The sequence below is a fragment of the Melanostigma gelatinosum genome (assembly GCF_949748355.1).
Source record: "Melanostigma gelatinosum genome assembly, chromosome: 12".
Taxonomy (NCBI): Eukaryota; Metazoa; Chordata; class Actinopteri; order Perciformes; family Zoarcidae; genus Melanostigma; species Melanostigma gelatinosum.
The window spans coordinates 6,836,092-6,854,813 of NC_136645.1; the positions used below are offsets into that span (position 1 = coordinate 6,836,092).

General features: G+C 41.0%; 1 protein-coding gene across 1 annotated transcript in view; it reads right to left on the reverse strand.

Annotated features, from left to right (window-relative positions):
- Positions 1-18,722, reverse strand: part of arid5b (AT-rich interaction domain 5B) — a gene marked incomplete at its 5' end in the record, with an annotated part of 73,470 nt that overhangs the window by 44,437 nt on the left and 10,311 nt on the right. The window contains one exon of the mRNA XM_079280480.1: positions 17,810-18,044. Within this exon, the coding sequence (XP_079136606.1) occupies positions 17,810-18,044 (235 nt within the window). The remainder of the gene's footprint in view (positions 1-17,809; positions 18,045-18,722) is intronic.

An 18,722-nucleotide genomic window follows, 5' to 3' on the forward strand; every position in this document is an offset into this window, starting at 1 on the left:
TCTTTATATGACAAAGTCCAATATAGTAAAATAAGGTGTATCTGGTCCAAAGCTCTCATAGGTGTGTTGTTTATTATCTTGCATTGTGGTGATTATATCATAATAAAATGACCTCAGCAGAGGTGATACAGCACAATACAGTACTGCACAATGACGGGAAATCGGCCAAATCACAATACACAGACAAATTATGCATGTGCATTGTTCCCTAAAGCTCCAGTCAATGTCACATTTCGGAGACTCATTTGCTCTCAGAGGGTGTTGTTTGAAAGTAGAGCACTAATATTTTTCTAGCTTACAAAGCCGACTACACGGTTCAAACGGTTGATGAAGCAGGATGAGTAGATGAGTCAGGCAGTTTGAAACACAATTTCTACATGAATTATTCACTGTGCTGTCTGCTTTTACAGAGCCCTTGGCTTGACATTCATGGGAATTTCTGCTGGTAAGTTAATATTTCAGGGGTGGCTAACTAGCAAGCTTTTCACCTTGCCACTCTAAAGACAAAACAGGCACGGAAAAATACATTTTCCCTCTTTGGTGTTATTGTATCAAGCTGGAGGCTAAAATGTGCAGCAGAAACAGGGCAGGAAGGACACCGTTCATATCAGCAGCAGCTGCATTCCCGACAATCAGCGTAATTAGTTCCACGACACTCCAATATGACGACCACTTCAAAAGAAATTATTAAAACCATTCACCACGCATGCAGAGAGAGCCTGCGTGCGGAGGTAGATGCCACTAAGCCAACAGATGTATAAACACACATATTCCTGCATACATGCACATGCATTTTACACCGCAGACACATATTCATCAAAGATTGTGTCAGTTGTTTCAAAATGTCAGGGATTTTATTGTAAGCGGTCACCATCAGACCTGCTCTTTCTCCCGAGGACCCTCGCAGCATTTCACTTGATTCGATTCAATTTGGAGAGAGAGCCACAGGGCATTAATAACAGTACAAAGACGTAAAGTATGCATGTCGGCGTATGTGTGTGTGTGCATTAGTGCGTGTAATGTAAGTTGAGTATATATACACTTCAAAAAATCCTTTTGTTCTCACAGCCGACCTTTCAAAATAAAGGGCGTCCTTATCTTTACGTAAGGTTTCTAATTGGTCGGGGATGTGACTGCAACACTGGAGAGCTGAAAGACACTGAGAACATTATGCAATTTGTTTGCTCTCTCTCTCTCTCTCTCTGGATCTATTGTCTTTGTCTGTCTGTCTGCCTGTCTGTCAGACCTCTCACTGCAGCGTGTTGATCAAACAGCTGTGGTGTGGCAGATTATTTTCAGAACACGCTGTAAAGCTCCTGACCTCATAAACTACAATAGTTTCGGGGTCATAACTGCTCTGCAGGACTGCTGAAGCTATAACTCGATATATTCTAATACAATACACAACAAACAGTAAACTGATAAAAGTATACTCAAAGTTAAGTGCATTATGTGGTACTATACTGTACATTTGATGCTCTGTACAAGCATTAAAGGGACACTAACTTAATTTAATAATGTTCTCTGTATAAAATCCAGAGGTTTAAAGAAAACTTGCTCTCTTTTTGATGAGTCAGACAGCTGAAAGACCTTGATCCATTTTGTTATGTCTTGTTGTTATTGCTTCTTCTGTTGTTGCTGTTGTCAGTGTGTCTTCAGCTTCTACCACTCTAAGGCTACAGCTAAATACTGTAGGTTGCAGCTCTTCCACACCAAGGCCTTACGTGAATGTCATTTTAAAAATAAATCAATTCTAAAATGTACTGATCGAATGAAACAAAAGCAGGAGGGATATTTGCATACGCGTAGTCATATTTAGGAGTCTGGCGGCAGAACTGTGTTCAAGCTGTAGTAGACACTCCAAGGACGACTGAGTTACGCAAATAGAAAGTGCATTACAACAGCATAACCAAGAAGTGACAAAGGCATGAATGAGTTCCACAGTGTCTTGAGATGACAGGATATCCGGCTGATCGCACTAAAATTGCCAAATATAAAGACAGATGACTGAACCAGTTTTGTAATATGCAAATTAAAATGCAAGCAGGAGTCCGTTTAAAAGAGAATAAAAAAATCTGCTCGTGCAACGGGTCCGGACCAATGATTGTATGTTTTTTACTGGAGATTTGAGACATCCACCCCCTGATGTCAAAGATAATTATATAAAAGGGACAGTTTGCTCAACGTATTTGTGGCCAGCAATACCTTGAAGATCCCATCAGTTCGTTGCATAGAGGTTTTACACACACACCAGCATTGTCTTTGTTTATTCATAGAAACATTGTAGCGCTTTTGACCAAATGTGGCATTGAAGAAACTACAGTGAATCAATACAGTATGTTGCTGATGTGGCTTTGTAGGATTGTGCTTTGTTATGAATCACGGCCCAGGGGATAAGACAGATGCCACACAAATGAAAGGCAACTGAACTCAAAGAAATCTATATCTGTTGATTTTCACAAAAAAAAACAAAAGCATACAAACTTCTGTCACTCAGGTGCAGCAATATACTTCTTCCAGCACCTCTTTTAATCAAAAACTTTACAAGCAGAGATGGAGAGCAAAGCACCAACAGAGAACACAATGAGTAGTTACACTGCAGAGCTTTTGTTTTTGTACTTTGTTTTTACACATCTTTGAAGACGTGAAATAAAACAACTGTACAGCAGAAAGAGCGTCAAAGACCATACTGCTAGATTTGATTGTATTGATTTACTGGCTTCCAGGAAGCCATTGTTTTGTATTCACAAAATACAAATCGACTTGCAAAGGATTAAATGTTGCTAATAATACATTTAGCAATACATCACAGAGAATAAATGCTATAATAAATGTTTGTTCTTTGATGCATTTGCCAAACAAGGAAAATTGAGAACCGTCTGCCAGACAGCAACTTTTTAAAGCAAAACATGATGAAATGAAATCATGCTTTTTTTTCCAACATCAGCTGTCCGTCTTCCTCTCAAAATTACTAATGAATTGGATGCTTTCAGCAGCCAACGGTCCTCATTTCTGGGAAACAGAATTTCCTTTGAACACAGCAATCGTATTTCAAAATCACACAAATCAATGACTCACAAATGCATTTCAATAAAACCAGGTTTTAGATCTTTGCAAGGTGATTTACTTGTTGCGCTGGCATGAAATGAAACAAGTGCTGAAAAAAGGCTGACTGACAGGCATTTTTGAGGTTTGTTTAAAGTGACTTATTGAGCAGAAACTCAATATATAAACATCTCTGCAGCTTCCCAAATGGGAGGATTTTCTGCTTTTATCGTAATTGAACATCCTCAATTGAATATCGTTGCATTTTGCCAGACAAAGCAGGCGAATTGACTGGAGGTCAAAATTGTGAGGTGCATTTTACACTATTTTGTAAGATTTCATGGAGTAAATAAAGCAATTGTTCAATTGATCGTAAAATGAATCAACAGAATAGCCATGAATGAAACAATAATGAGGAGAATACATCTAAAAACAGGTTGGTGTAGCTGTCAACTCCAGGGGATTCGTAGTTAATTAATGTGCTACAACATGCTAAAGTGAAAACATTGTCATTTTAAAAACACAAATATTGGACTACACTGTAACCGACGTTGCTGTGCTGTAGTCCACAGCAGACTGGTAAAGGCATTAACAACAACAGCTGTCATGAAGCACTCTGCACAGAAAAATACGAATCTCAATCTCCTCCAACATAGTAAAAGTAACATGCTGTAATATATGCGCACAATATTCTGCTCATAAATACGACAAAATTATGAAAAAAACGTAAAGTACTGCAGCCTCAATGAGGGACACAGGAGTAGCAGCTCTGACGCCGCATTTTACCAGAAAGAATTAAAGGATATGTTGTGTAATTGCTCCAAAGGAAAAGAAATGATTCTCTTCCATAACAAGCATGATAAATTACTCATCATAATCAGATTTTCAGAAATGTGCATACGACATGAAACTCATTAGTTGTGGCTGAAGCAGCTGCTCCGCTGGATGAATAGCCATTGCGATGTCAGATGAAACATCATTTATATCATTGAATTCCAATCCAGAAAAATAAAGAGGGCAATCCACTGCTGCATCTCTCAGATCCTCTGCTTTTATTGGAGAATTCCTACAGCGGCTTTGCGAGTTGGGACTGAAAGTAGCCGTAATATGAGGGCTGCTGACAGTTAAAAGCAGATCCGCGCTGGCTAATTGAAACCCAAAATGTGACTCACGTAAACTGTGTCATTTACATTCACCCAAGCTTAAAAATACTCAAACTGCCCACAAGCTCTGACAAGATCTTTCAGGCAAGTATGCTCATTTCTCTTGTCACAGAGGAGCAGGAAAAAGCTGAAAACCATTACTCTCATGCTCGCTGTCACCAGCTGTAGTTCTTAAATCATCACTCTGCTAAAATGTGCTGTTGTCAACATTTCCACATTATCTGCTCGGCCAAGGAATTTACTGGATCCCCCTGCAGCTTTTGTGGGGTTGGCGAGAAATGGCAAGGCATGTATAACCCAGAGCCAATAATGTCACTTTCATATTTGATGTGGGTTTTTTTTTTTTTTAACACCAAAGCAAAGTTAAAAGCTTTAAAAGAAATAGTCATGAAGGAACACATTGGTGAAGAAAAGAGGGAGACGAGAAAAAGAAAGAGAGAACCGGTGAGAGGAGGAGGTTCTTGTTTGGTATTCTCACTCCGTTCTGCAGGCTCTCTGCTCTGTATTGATCTCTGAGGTTGCCCTGTTTCCATTTAGCCCATTCTCATAATATATAACACATCTCTGATTCATCCGCATTCTCTCTGCCTCTCACTTGTCAATGAGGGGACATGACACTGAGAGGGGTCCATATAAGCAGCAGCAGGCGCCCGATCTGGCTATTGGTTTCATGTTATTGAAACCTGACCAAATAAAGAGGGAACAGCATCTGTCAGTGACACCGAATGGAAAGGATGCGGGGGGGGGGGGGGGGGGGGGGGGGGTTCCATACTTGTGGTTCCAACGAAGAGAGAATTAAATGACACAATGAAATAAATTCATTGAATTTGCATGATTCAACGCTTGTCCAATCTGTGAATGACTACCACATTTTGAATAAAACAAAATGTGCGAGAACATTTCGATCATTGCAAGTCAGTCTGTGCTGTAAACACAATCCCATTAATCACGCGCCGGATGCGGCATCAATAAATCGCCGTATTGGTGTAAGACAAAGCGATCGCACAGTGTGTCACCAACACTCAGCCTGTTTTGCTCAAAGGGAGAAGAATTGGAATAATATTTCAGATGCATTTAATGGATCTGTATTGAGCAACATACTGTGTTTGCAAATGACTCGGTGGCCGTCCGTCATCAACATCACATCAGTCACAGACACTGACTCGCCTTTCCCCTGCTCATCATATCAGCTGCAAGCTGTGCTCTCACACACAAACAGACACAATGTACACAACACACGGCCGTTTATGGAGGGATACTTCAAATATGTCTTTTGAGGATCAAATGGGGCGATATGGCTGAAATAAATATCATGATAGCATCATCATTTCTGTACATTTTCCACAATAAAGTCTTTGTTATTATTAAGCGTTATTATTTTATTGCTATATCATCATGATCCAGCTGCACTAGCCAATGTCTTTACAGTATATTAACAATGGAGTAAATGGGTTATCAACCGACTGCATTACCCATCATCTTTATGGATGGTTTCAGCATCTTTCAGCTTGTTGTTTTGGTTTTACAGTCCACAACTTCACTGTTTTGTTCCCTTTCTTGCTGCTACGTGACTGTCAAATATGTAAAGATGCAACTGTTTGCTCACACATGGTTACAATATATTCCACTGATGAGCTCCCAGAGTGGAGATGAATCAACTCTCCGTAGAAACTTCCCAGCAGGAAAATCCACTTCTTTGCCTTCTATTTGTAAACTCCGGTCCAAACTCCAAACATTCATACCTTCACCCGCATATTTCACACTTTTTAACTCTGCAAAGCATGGCTGTCATGAGTCTGGTGTTTATTGAGAAAGTAACTGTTTAAGTGGTAAACCCAGGAGCAGAAACATGGGACACTAGCACTGTATTTAGTCATATTTCTGTGAAAATATGAGCTTACAAATAAATGGAAAGCGGATTAGTGTTCATGCTGCAGGACTGGTTTCAGAAGTTTCTATGGAGGTAAATCAATTGTACCTGTCAAAACTTCAAGCTGATCACATCTGCTGGACAAGTTTTTTGCATCCGATATTAAAAAGATTCTGCGTTATCAGATACAATGGTTGGAGTATGACTTGAAGCGAGATCTGGCTTTTACATTCACAAGCCACGACTGTGCACTAATTCTTCTAAAATAATCATATTCCCACAAAAGGGCACTAACACCCAGAGGAAATGTTCTCGTGAAACTGTACAGAGGGCAGAGAGAGGGAGAGTAACACTGACAGGGAGTGATACATAGAAAGAGAGAGAAAGAGAGCCCTCCATGCATGCTGGCTCCTGTTCTTAATTATAGCACAGCACTAAAGTGGCCCATTCATTTCAGCAGGGTGGGGCAGTGGCCTGTGACAAAGAAAAAAAAAAGAAGAAGAAACATTTATATAATTTTCACCTCAATTTATTCAAGTGTGAGACACAGGGATTGGGGACACACAGCTATATGCGTACAAGATCGAGTGTGTGTGCACACACACGCTCACACATACTGACACTCATAATAAGAAGAGTACACACACACACACGTAAACACTGAGAAATTCAACTTCCCTCAGCTTAATTCCATCCCAGATGTTTTTGCGGTTGACAGAAGGGGGGGGGGGAGAAAAAAATGTCTGTACTAGATTTTCAAAAAACACACACCCATATTAAATGTTTTCAGTTAAACAGAGAGAAGAGAAGAGAGGAGAAGAAACAACACAAGCACTTTCCTCCAGTTGATTTATGTGATTCTATTACATTAAACATTCTTTCCCCTGAGCAGGCTCAGCTCCCTAGCAACCATCGCTCGCAGCCCTAATGTGTCTGGCGCGGGGCCAGGGAAAGCTGCCTGCCTTATTGATTGCCAGATTGAAAAGTTTGCATTTAATAGGTCCTGTAATACATGAAGGAATTATTCAGAGGGGCTCCTTGTCAAAAACCCAAATTGGTTCCTTTGACTATCAAAAAACAACGGGGGCCTCGTAACAAATGAGCTATCACAGACGCTCTAAAGCGCCGGAGATGAAGTTATGCGTACAGCTTTGGCCCCTCCGAATTATCCGAGTGATGAGGAGGAGAAGTTGAAAACGTGATTGCTACGAGGTTAGATGCAACACTGTCCCTTAAGATGAGGAAGACAAGTTTGTGCCATGTTGATCCCCTTTTGTGTAGTGACGGATTGACCGTTAACACTGTTCGCTGTCTGGTTCCCGGCTGCATCCTGACTAATGAAAGACTACTGCTGCGTTTTGGGGGTCAATCCACTTATGGCGCAGTCAATTCTGAGAGTAAAAACAAGCTGCTCTGCAAGAACCCGAAATGTGCAAATACCACAGGGAGCAAATTGAATCAACTATCTTTGGTTGCAGCAATACAGCTGCATTATACACAAACAACGAACTGAAAGCCCTCTCCGTGTCTCGTTCCCTCTCCTCAAGCAAGCTTAAAAGCTTCTACACGCAGGTGATGATACTCTATCTACTATGACGGCCACTTTCATTTGTCACGCAGCTCTGTCCGACACAAACTCAATTGCGCAGCTGTGATCAGAGATCTCGGAGGTTGTCGCCGACAGGGAGAAAGAGGGATACATGGAGAGTTTCAGCTTGTAGCGGACAGCGTTTCCAACCACACATATCCTCCTCCTGCAGAATCAAATGGGTGACATGTTTGGCTTTAAATGTATCTTTAATGGGACAGCAACTTCCCATTTCAGTGAGTTCTGTGGGAAGGTTAGAGCAAAGGAGGGAGAGCGAGACACAAAAAAAACATCTTATCAGGAGATTGGGAATTGGGTCAGGCAAGGAATTACCGGTACATGCCATTCTAGATCAAAGTTGCCGTGTGTATTTCCTCAAAGAAGGGCCTCTCATTATCTACTCAGACTTATTCTCAGGGTGTAACTGTGCAAACGGAAACATGATTTAATATGTTTTCAGTAAAAGAATGAAGAACAAAAAGAGCAGGAGGGGGAAAAGGAATAATGCTAGTGGCCATTTGAGACAGGCAAGTTTCCCAATAGTAAAACTGTAATGAGGAAGAGAAGGGGGGTTGTTTGTTTGGGGGGGGGGGGTTGTCATTCAGCATGGCTCTATTGTGAATTCCTGTCATTGTATAAGAACCTCTCTTTCTCCTTCTCTGTCTATCATCAGATCTGCACAGAGGAGGAGGGCTTTAAATAAACAGAGCCCGTAGAGTCAAGCCAACTGGAACCCTTTTCAATAATTACATCCAGCACAATACTCAATTTACATTGCATTCATTTCGCTGGAGGACTTGACAATGTGAGAAAGAAAAGAGTGACATTAGCATCGGATGATAACAACTAGAGCGGTGCGCTCCCCAAGGGGAGATGTCTTCGTCTGTGGCTCAGAGAGAGACTTTACAGAAAGCAATATGTCATTAAAAACCGGCACCATCTGTTCAGATTTCTTGTTTATGTGCTGTCATTGATATAAAGCGTACTGAAGATACAAAAGCAAATCCCAGCAATGCAAACTGTAGGAAATTCTCCCAGCACTTAGTTGTGATTACACACTCTAACAGCCCCACAAAAAAGAAAACAACCACTAACAATTGTTTTCTCTCCACAACCGCTAATGATCTCAGTTTGAAGTTCCCCAGCTCGCTCCTGCACAAACTGTTTCCACAAGGCTGCCGTGTTACTCGTGTGAAACACACAGTATCTGGCTCAACAAGCAGGTCATTTCTGATGAACTGCGAGCAGCTTGGCTTTAAACGTATTCATTCCAGATTACAGAACATGACTTCTGATGGGGCAAACCTCCGCTTTACCCACAGAGCTGCAATCAGTGTAATGCAGCACATACAGTGTTTGTAGCTGCTTGTCTCATATTTCGCATGGAAAGATAAGAACTTCTATGGAGAATATCTACTCGCTCCGATAACAACTTTATGTTTACTGGTCACGCCATATTTTTCTATTTCTCTCTGTAATATTGCTGTGGGGTTTGTTTGTTTTTCGCAACAGCGCGCAAGTAAAAAAGGTCCAATATGAGTCTTTTGTATATTGTATACAGTATGACAACACAGTGACAAGAGACACAGAATGATAATTACTTGGCAAAGGTTTCTATTGTTTAAAACCTTGCCAGTCATAGTGATGAAGCTATAAATGCACTTTTGCTTCCTCGTGGAAGCCAAATACTGAAATATCAGGTTATATTTATGTATCTAGCGCCAGCTCCATTTGCTCAGATGTCCTCTCTCCCATTTAATAATCATCATTTGCAAGATCAATAAAGGTTGCACCTACTACATTGGTACATCGGGATTCAGTGACTCTGCTAATGTTAACTGTAAATATTATCCTCTGACACGCCGGTTGAAACAACAGCTTCCGTGAGTTATGGCTGAGGGGAAAAACAAGACTGGCTGAATGCCTCTCATTTTGCCAAGTGCTCCTCAGGCTAGTACATAACAAGGAAACGGACTGACAGGTTGAAAAAGAGGACAGAGAGGCATCAATGATCGATGGTTTGCAGCCCAGGCGCTCCTTCCAACTCCTCTGGCAGTCAATAGAAACCAAAATATATTACACCATCTGCACAGGGATATTTTGCAAATACAAATGACATCATTTGTATTTCTTTGGCTTAATAAAAGCATTAAGAACAGTTATGTATCCAAGCAAGTATGTGTGAGCATACAACCACACACTCACACACACACACACACACACACACACACACACACACACACACACACACAGCTCCCACCAAAGGTCTGGAATCTATCAAAGCCCCCATTGCAATTACCTTTGAATGCAGGAAAAATGCATTACCTCTGTGCTGTGAAATGAACACGATGTTATTCCTACAAGGCTAGAAGTCTATCTTCCACACTGTGTACCACAGTATATATCATGCAGCTGATTACAGTATGTGACCCTCTTGCATCAGTGCTGCCTTTCAGATTATAACAGATATTAAGTGGATGTCGAGAAAGCTGATCTGCAATCAGTGGAGAGCTATTTACCTCAGCACAGGTCTGACTGAAATTGTTTTTCTAACACTGTAATGTTAAGGCAGAATTAAATGGGTATTTTGTTCCCACACACATACACATGCTGTGGAATACAAGTTATTATTATTATCAATGTGCGCAGATCGGTCCTATAAATCATACAGCCGCAAAGCTTGAAAAGTGAGTCATGATTCAAGTTCTACGAGATCGCAACGGCCCTTTTACGCTCACATTAAATTGAAACTCACGATGAACTGTATGAACCAACAGAAACAACAATAGGAAATCATCCTACACCAGCATCAAATGAAATGTACCGACACTCTCTAGATTCACTTATCCGAGACAATGCAACGATATCGATCAAGTTCATGTGCCTTAATGTGAAACAGTTGAGCCGATGCCGTTCATATTCAGTGGTGGAAGACGCATTCAGATCCTGTATTTAAGTAAAAGTGTCACTTAAGTGAAAGCAAGGAAGTGTTATTAACTAAATGTACCATAAGTATCACAATTAAAAGTGCACACGAGCCTACTCAGTCCTCAACATTGTTCCTGTGAGTATACTCTACACTTCCTGACGCATTAGGGTATAAGTAGTATTTCACTGTTGAGTGGAGCTAATTTGAACTATTTTATGCACGGTTGGGTAGTTTAATCTGTAAAGATGCATCAGCTCTGGAGTTTCATATGTGTATGCAAAATCTGAATCTGTAAAGTACAGAGACTTAAACTGACAAATCAAAGTAGTGCAGGAGAAGTATGATGTATAAAATAAAAAGTACGAGTACCTTAAATCGGCACAGAGATTTAGTAAATGCCATGTCCATTTGTGTCTTTTTCTTGATGCGGATTTGAAATTCAAGTCCTTTTAATACACACAACAGGACAGGACAGTTTTACATGCATTCATAAAGCAGATGGACTGGCACGCTCATAAAATATGCAGAGCTGTTAATTGTACAATCTGTGATGTGTAGAAGGCCCACTGAGCAGCACAACATCATCCAGATATAAAGCAGAATGTCAACATAACATGTCAGGGAGACGTGTACAGAAGGCAGTTCGGCACTGAAATATTAATGCTGCAGTAATACTTGAAATGAGCAACATCTCGACAAAGACAAATATAGAAATCTCTTCAGTGAGCCTGCTGGTTGGGTAACACCTAAGTGTGAGTCAGAGTGTAACTGGAACTAGCAGGCAACAAAACACAACCTGAGATTAAAAAAAGACCTCCTGATTCATGTGATTTTATGGCTTTTCATAATAAGATAATCACACACACAAAAACAAAAAAAAATCTATTGGGAAATGTGTCTTAGAAGGAGTCAAGCTAGTGTGTTATGAAATAACCTCACTCCCTTTCTGTCTATTTAAGATGCCTGGCAGAGGTCACATCAATAGCATCTCTGTTGTTCCAGACCTGACTAATGGAGAGAAGAGAGACACAACTGTTGTTTCAGACCTCGCTAATGGAGAGACGGAGCTCTTCATTTCCTCCGAGGCCATTCTCATTGTTTAACCATCCACATCAGCCTGCAGCCCCCTCCCTCGCGCAAAGCAAAAAAACACATTATGTGACAGTCTAGAAATAAAATAACACAAATTATTAATGAATGTAACGTTAGCTGTCCGACGAAGCTGAATTTGATCACGGTGCGAGCCATAACAGGATATCGCTGAGATGTAGGGTGGTCTCTCTCTCTCTCTCTCTCTCTCTCTCTTTTTCTCACAGTGTGTCTTTCTCTCTCTTTCTCCCATTCAAATTCGAGGCATGCTCAAACATCTAATAGATTTTTCCACCCCGACACACAATTTACTGCTTACAGATTTAGAAGTCTCTGGCTTCCGGCCAGTCAGAAGTGAATTAATGATATGAGCACATCAGCGAGGAAAAACAGCTTGTGATTCTCTCTCCTACAGGTCTGAGCATAATGAAGAAGATACTGCCATAAAGCCTCCCAGCACCACGAAAAAGAAGAGAAGAAAAACAACATACCAAAGAAGGGGAGAAAGTGGGGAGGGGTGTGAGGGAGGCACATAATCAATACAAACACTCCATTAAATGACTTCAAAAAAGGATTTTGGACAGTTTGTAGAATTAGTTCTGCGGAAAAAAAGCAGAAGGGGAAGCAAATATGTTTGAAAGGCGGAAAGCAAACAAGTGCAAGCGATACAATCTGCCACATATTCTGAATGGAGGAACACAGTGTGGCGTGTCTTACTAAAGCATTCTCTCTCTCTCTCTCTCTCTCTCTCTCTCCATACCATTACTCTTGTAACACCGCGACACTTTTTCTTTATCTTTTCCAAGAAACCGCTTTCCTCCTTCCCACGTTGCAGTCGCAACATAAAACATTTTCATGTGTGATAGTGACTCAAAGTCTCCAAATATTGTTCTGTATTGTCGCCAAGACAAATCAACCATGGGAAGACAGCATCTGTCTGTTTCCTTATCGCCGGGTTCCTGCCCGCATCACAAACATTCAGTGACGCTCTCGACAGTCTCTGAACAGGGACAGAATCTAGCCTCCACATCAAATTGAAATGTTCCGACTGAAATATTGTCGGGATATCAACTCAGGTATATGCGCCGAGCCTGGCTGTGTAGCATCTTCATAATAGGAAACACCTAGGTGTAAATAATACAATTGATGGTGGCTGAATTGCTTTTAGCTGCTTTGATTTCAGGTTCCTGGTATTGTGCATGCTCGCTCACTGTCAAAACTTGAAACACCTGAGGAGCCGTCGCTATGCTATTTTAACATGACAAGGGGTCAAAGGCAACACAGCAGCCAAGCTCAAGAGGTTGTAGACATAGTAAGGACGTGAAATAGCACTGAGGGGTTGCTTACAGAATTTCATTAGGTGGAAGGAAAAGGGGCGAAACAAAAGCACGTGATTGGTTGACGTTTCAACGCGTCTTTGGAGCGTCGGAAAAAGGTGAGACCGGTTCAACTTTGACTTGTAGTGCGTCACACCCATCATAAAATGCTAACTGCTAAATTGTTCAACAGTATACCGTAGAGAATCAGTAAGTAGTATGGAATTAGGACACAGTCAGTTAGGTCAGTTATTGAGGATTATAGCAGGTAAATGCCATAATGTCATTCATTTTATACATACAACTCAAGTACAACTTCAAATCACATCACGTCACATTTGACTCCGGACACTGATGTAGCAGCCAGTTTTACTTGTCATTGCAGGGTAAACACAGGTGTTATTAACAACATTAATTATGTGGGCCACTGTGCCTGTTGGCTCACTGGAATAGCTGTGACACACTGAATAAAATGGGAGCGTAATTCCTTTCATCAATTACACCTGTGTTTACCCTGCATGTCAGAATGGCCGCTGTGAAAGGGGCCTATTGGATGGAAATCATCAATCAAAGCTCACTATTTACAGCTTTTCATAGAATAAAGAAGCTGCATGAATAACATGCTTTTCCTTGAAAAATGAATAACTGACCTTAATTAACATCCCTAACAGTTTTAATATGCAGCACTGCAGTAGACATCAAATATCAGACAGTAATAAGTCCGATAATAATATTTTTGCATGGTGTCGTTTACTTAAATTTTCAAAAGGTGCTGCAGCACAGAAATAGTATTAAAAGTCGAGGGGAGGGGTGACTGCTTTGGTAATACACTGTATATGTTCTCCGCCTGCACGGATACACGGCTTGTTTACTCAGACAGCCCTGATCCTCACAGTGCTGAGGGATGAACCAGCTACTGATGATGCTACAGGTGAGGGCAGGAGTCAGCAACACCATCTATGTTCTTTGAATGCAGGAGTCACAAGCTTTGACCTTGTATAATCCTCCACATCATCTCAACTCACTGCTCACTGGCTTGAATTGAAGAAAGACGAGACCGAAAACCGATTGAGCTGTTTTGTGAGCAAGAGCAATCCTTTTGTTTTTATTTTTTTTTGTATTTTATTCATTTTATTTTCCTTCTACAGCTCTCTGTTTCTTCTGGCTAAAGCCAAGAAACTGTATCAGCAGATACAGCTCGCAGACGCTCGGCCTCGTCGTATACGAGCAGAAACCAATTTCGGCAGGCAGCAATGAAAAAAAAAGAATCAGGCCAGTTCTCTGGGGAGAGATAGTGGGGCACAATGTAAACTTCCCTGGCAAGTCATCCCTGGTGGATTGAACAGTAAAAAGAAGCTCTAATGCTCAGTCCAATACAAGATAAACTGAGTGGACGGTTTGCCTTACCTGATTAAGTGAATCACATTACAGATTATGTAAAGACTGCAAAGTACAATACATCACTCTTCATGCACTCGAAGAATTATTCGAGTGATAAGATTACTGGGCTTGGTTTACTGTATGTGGGAAACGACACTGTTTTTAATGTGATTAATGTCCTTTGTGTTACATGCAGACCACGAGGAGACAGATTGTTCTGTGTTTTTAGCTCATAGAGATCCTTGAAAAACTATACATCCTAAAATCAACATTTTGTAAACCGTTTTCCTCCTTGATCTTGCCGAGAGTTAGATGATACCACTCTCATGTTTGTAAGGTAAATATGAGGCTGCAGCAAGCAGCCGGTTAGCCTAGCACAAAGACTGGAAACAGGGGGAAACAGCTAGCCTGGCTCTGTGGCAACGACACAGTGGCAACAAGAGGAAGACGTTACGGAACTCAGCCAAGAAATAGTCCACCGCATTTTTTTCGAGATCAAACAAACAGGATGTTAATTTGTGAGCTCGAGATTTGACAGGACAGAGCCAAGCTAACGGTTTCCCCCTGTTTACAGTCTTCATGCTAAGCTAAGCATATTGGTTGCCGGCAATATCATCATATGTGCAGTTCAAACATTAGAGTGATCCCAATGTTCTTGTCTAAATCACGGCAAGAACAGACTGACGCTTTGTGTCTTTCATTTTTCAAATTATTTTTTTTCTTTCACTTTTAAAAAGGCGTATGAACATGACGTCATTCTCAATGTCCTCTTACTCCTGGTTTTAAAACACTGCATTTCAAAGCCTGGCGAAAGCTGGAATTTGAATTCTACCAATCATCTCTCTGCCTCACAGGTTTTAGAGTCACAGCTGTCGATGCTGCAGGACAGCAGCAAAGGTCACTTGTTTCTCTAATTAATTCATTTACTCTGTGCGGGCCTCTTTGGTTTCACCCTTTATGCATTTCTGAAGACAGAATGGAGCTTTGTTTACTTACCAAACCATATTGCTCTCTGTATGCGATGCAGATCAGGGGAAATATGAATGTCATTTGGATATTTCAGACACATTTGTCTTCAGTATTTTTCATATGTTGACTGTGAGACAACAATATATAACAGTGTACTTGATTCACATTGGCAGCGTGCCAGGAAAAGTTAGGATACGCACTGAAAAAAGAAAAAGAGAGAACGGTTTCCCTCGACAACAATGGCACACTTTATTGCTCTTTAGCTCACAATGTTTCTCTGTGCAGCTTGTGGTATTGCTGCAGTATCCTGTTATGGGGAACAATCCAATTCCTCTGACATAGTTACAGATCAGCCCGAGAATAAGAATCAGAAAATATATCATTCAAGTAAAAAGAGCGAGCAGCCACTTCTGTTTATAAATCCAATCCAAAAAAAGAGCATATAGCTGTATCATAAAAAGTCAGTTCAGTCAATGAGCCAATATTACACAGAATTACAGACATTCAGCTGCAAGATGTTCTCAGAGTGCTTTTATATCTGATCTGCTGCTGGGGCATGAATATTTCATTTCCGTAGTCAGCAGGATTGCAGTGGCATATTTCATATTTCTATGCAAACCCTTGCTCAGAGTAACGTGCACTTGATTTTGAAGAATAAGTAATATCTCACCCTCTCTCCCAAACACTCCGCATCGCTCATATTGTTAGACTGTCAACAACCACCACGCCAAAGAGGGAGTGAACAAACAAACAAATGGATAAGTGAGTGCACACCACTGATTGTCGGTGTGTAACGTGTGTTCATGGGTCCATCTGCATGTGTGTGCGCGTGTGTGCATGTGTGTGTACGTGTGTGTCTCTGGTGCCCTGCCAGAGTCTGAGCCCGTTCTGCTGAGTGGGCAGATTCTCTGGCGGAGTGTCCCATCGGAGTGACAAGTGCATTTAGAAACAGCCTGATGGAGTCATTAACGGCAGCGCTGCTCATTAGCAACACACGCACACATTCACTCACACACACACACACACACACACACACACACACACATACACATACACACACACACACACACACACACATACACACACACACAACCCCTCTTTAGCAATAGCGTCCTTGTCCGGTTATTACACAGACAATGGATAAATCTATAAAACCTGGACGAAACACCACATTTATAGAAAGCCCTGATATGGAACACAATATCATTTAAGAAGCAGGCTGACACATCTATTTGTGAAAGCAAGCAATCACACACACACACACTCACACACACGCACACAAGCACAAGCAAACTGTATTGATTGCTGGAATAACAACAAAGCATCCATTATCGATCCTCTTGTCCTTTTTGTGTATGAGATTCAAGCAATATCGAGTAATCAAGGGCATTACAGCATTGCATAGCAACACACCACAGATTCTCTTCCTGGAAGATCAGGAGCAGAAAACAGTCCAGGACTCATCAATAAACCACTCTTTTCTGCGAAAATAAAAGCTCATGTTTTCAAGCCTGTAGCAGTTTCACTTCCACAAAGGCTTTAGGCATCAAATGATTATGAAAAATGAATTAATTGAGGATTAAAAAGATACATTTCTGGCAGGATACATACATATAATCTGACAAGACATGATGGTATTTCTAGCATGTTTGCTAAGCTACATTATACCATTATAATCAGTATTAGGCATTACATCACAGCCATATGAGAGAGAGGCAAATAACTGGGAAGCAGGTTCAAGGGGAACATTATGTTCTTTCTGATTATTAGGCTCAAATGCCAGAGTTTCCTATTTGCATCGGATGAATCATCCACAGAGACATCCAGCTTTATGTTGGGCTTGATTCATAGGAAATGCTGACGTGAGACTCAAAGAGCCCGGTGCAGGAATCAAACAATCACCAACACTTAATGGCACCGTATACATGATGGATACGCCAGACAACCATTCAGACACAAACAGCAATGATCCTTGAAGCTCCAGAGATACACAGCCAATTACGATCTGAACTGATGTAGACGGCGTCAGAGGAGCCGTAGACTGCAGTTTGATGTGACTCAATTATTTAAGAACATTACCAGCTGAATTATGTGATATTTGCAATGCTGCCTTTGTTGTTGCCGCACTCTAAAAAGAGCGGTTTTACTGTGGGATAATAATGCGTTGGCAAACGCGCTGCCATTACCTCTGTCCTGCCTCTATTAGCGTGATTCTCAGCTCATTATATCGGGAGGAATTCCAACTACACACTGATGAATTACTGCAGTCAAGACAACACTTGTTAAACCAACCAAAGGACAATAAACAATAAGCTGATTTATGGTGGAAACGGGACACCAATACAGAAACATTCAACACAGCAGCCCAGAGAAATTGTAAACTCTGCAGTAACCTTTTGGAATGGAAAAAAAACAACCTCAAAAACGGCAAAAGAAATTGAGGTTTCTGCTGACGCTCACCAAGCTGTGTCCTCTCCCGCTGGACATCCTTGAAGTTGAGTCCGCTGGTCAGGGTGCTCTCCCGGTAGCGGTGGAGGGCCTCCCGCCTCCCGTTGGTCCCCAGCTCCCGAAGCACAGAGGGTTTGAGGGGCTCGGCCTTCAGACAGTGGGTCCATCCTGAGAAGTCTGGTACTGTCCACTTCACCAAGTCGTCCAGCCGCACAATCACCTTCTCAGACACTGCAATTACCTCGTGCTGAAAGGAAGCGGGGAAGAATCCCAATTACAATCAGCGCATATAGGCAGTTCAATGCAACTATGTCGAGGTCATGGATTCTTTTATTTTGCCACAATTTTACGACTCTGATTGAAAGAGTTTTGTTGCACAGACACGTAAATATTTCAAAAACAGCACATCGGCATGAAATCTATTTCGCTCTGTATATAATTGCAGAAACAATTTGGGATTAAAAGAATACACTTTTGAACTTTCTCTACTATATTATAATGGCCAACATGCCATTTTGAGCAAACATTTTTATATTCGTCTATTTCTTTTCAGCATTTTTTAAACTCACAAAGTGTCCCTGACATTTTCAGTTCCATAAATCCCGCGCTTTAACAAATAAACAGTGAGTTTTTACATTCGACTTGACCCTTTGTTACTTAAACATATTGCTTTCAAATGATTTGTACCTTTTCTCACATTATAAGCAAATACTTTCTTAGTATTTCTGTTTGACTTGTCCTTATTTGTGCCATTTTAAAATATACCAAGGCTCTGAATTTTAGAGCCTTTAATTCACTAAACAGTGGGTTAGGTGATGTGTAATGAGTAGTTTTGTTTACAATTATAGCTCTGCTTTGAAGTACAAAACATGTATTTTTCTTATGTGTGTTTCTCCATACTTCCACTGCGTATGTAACATTGGGG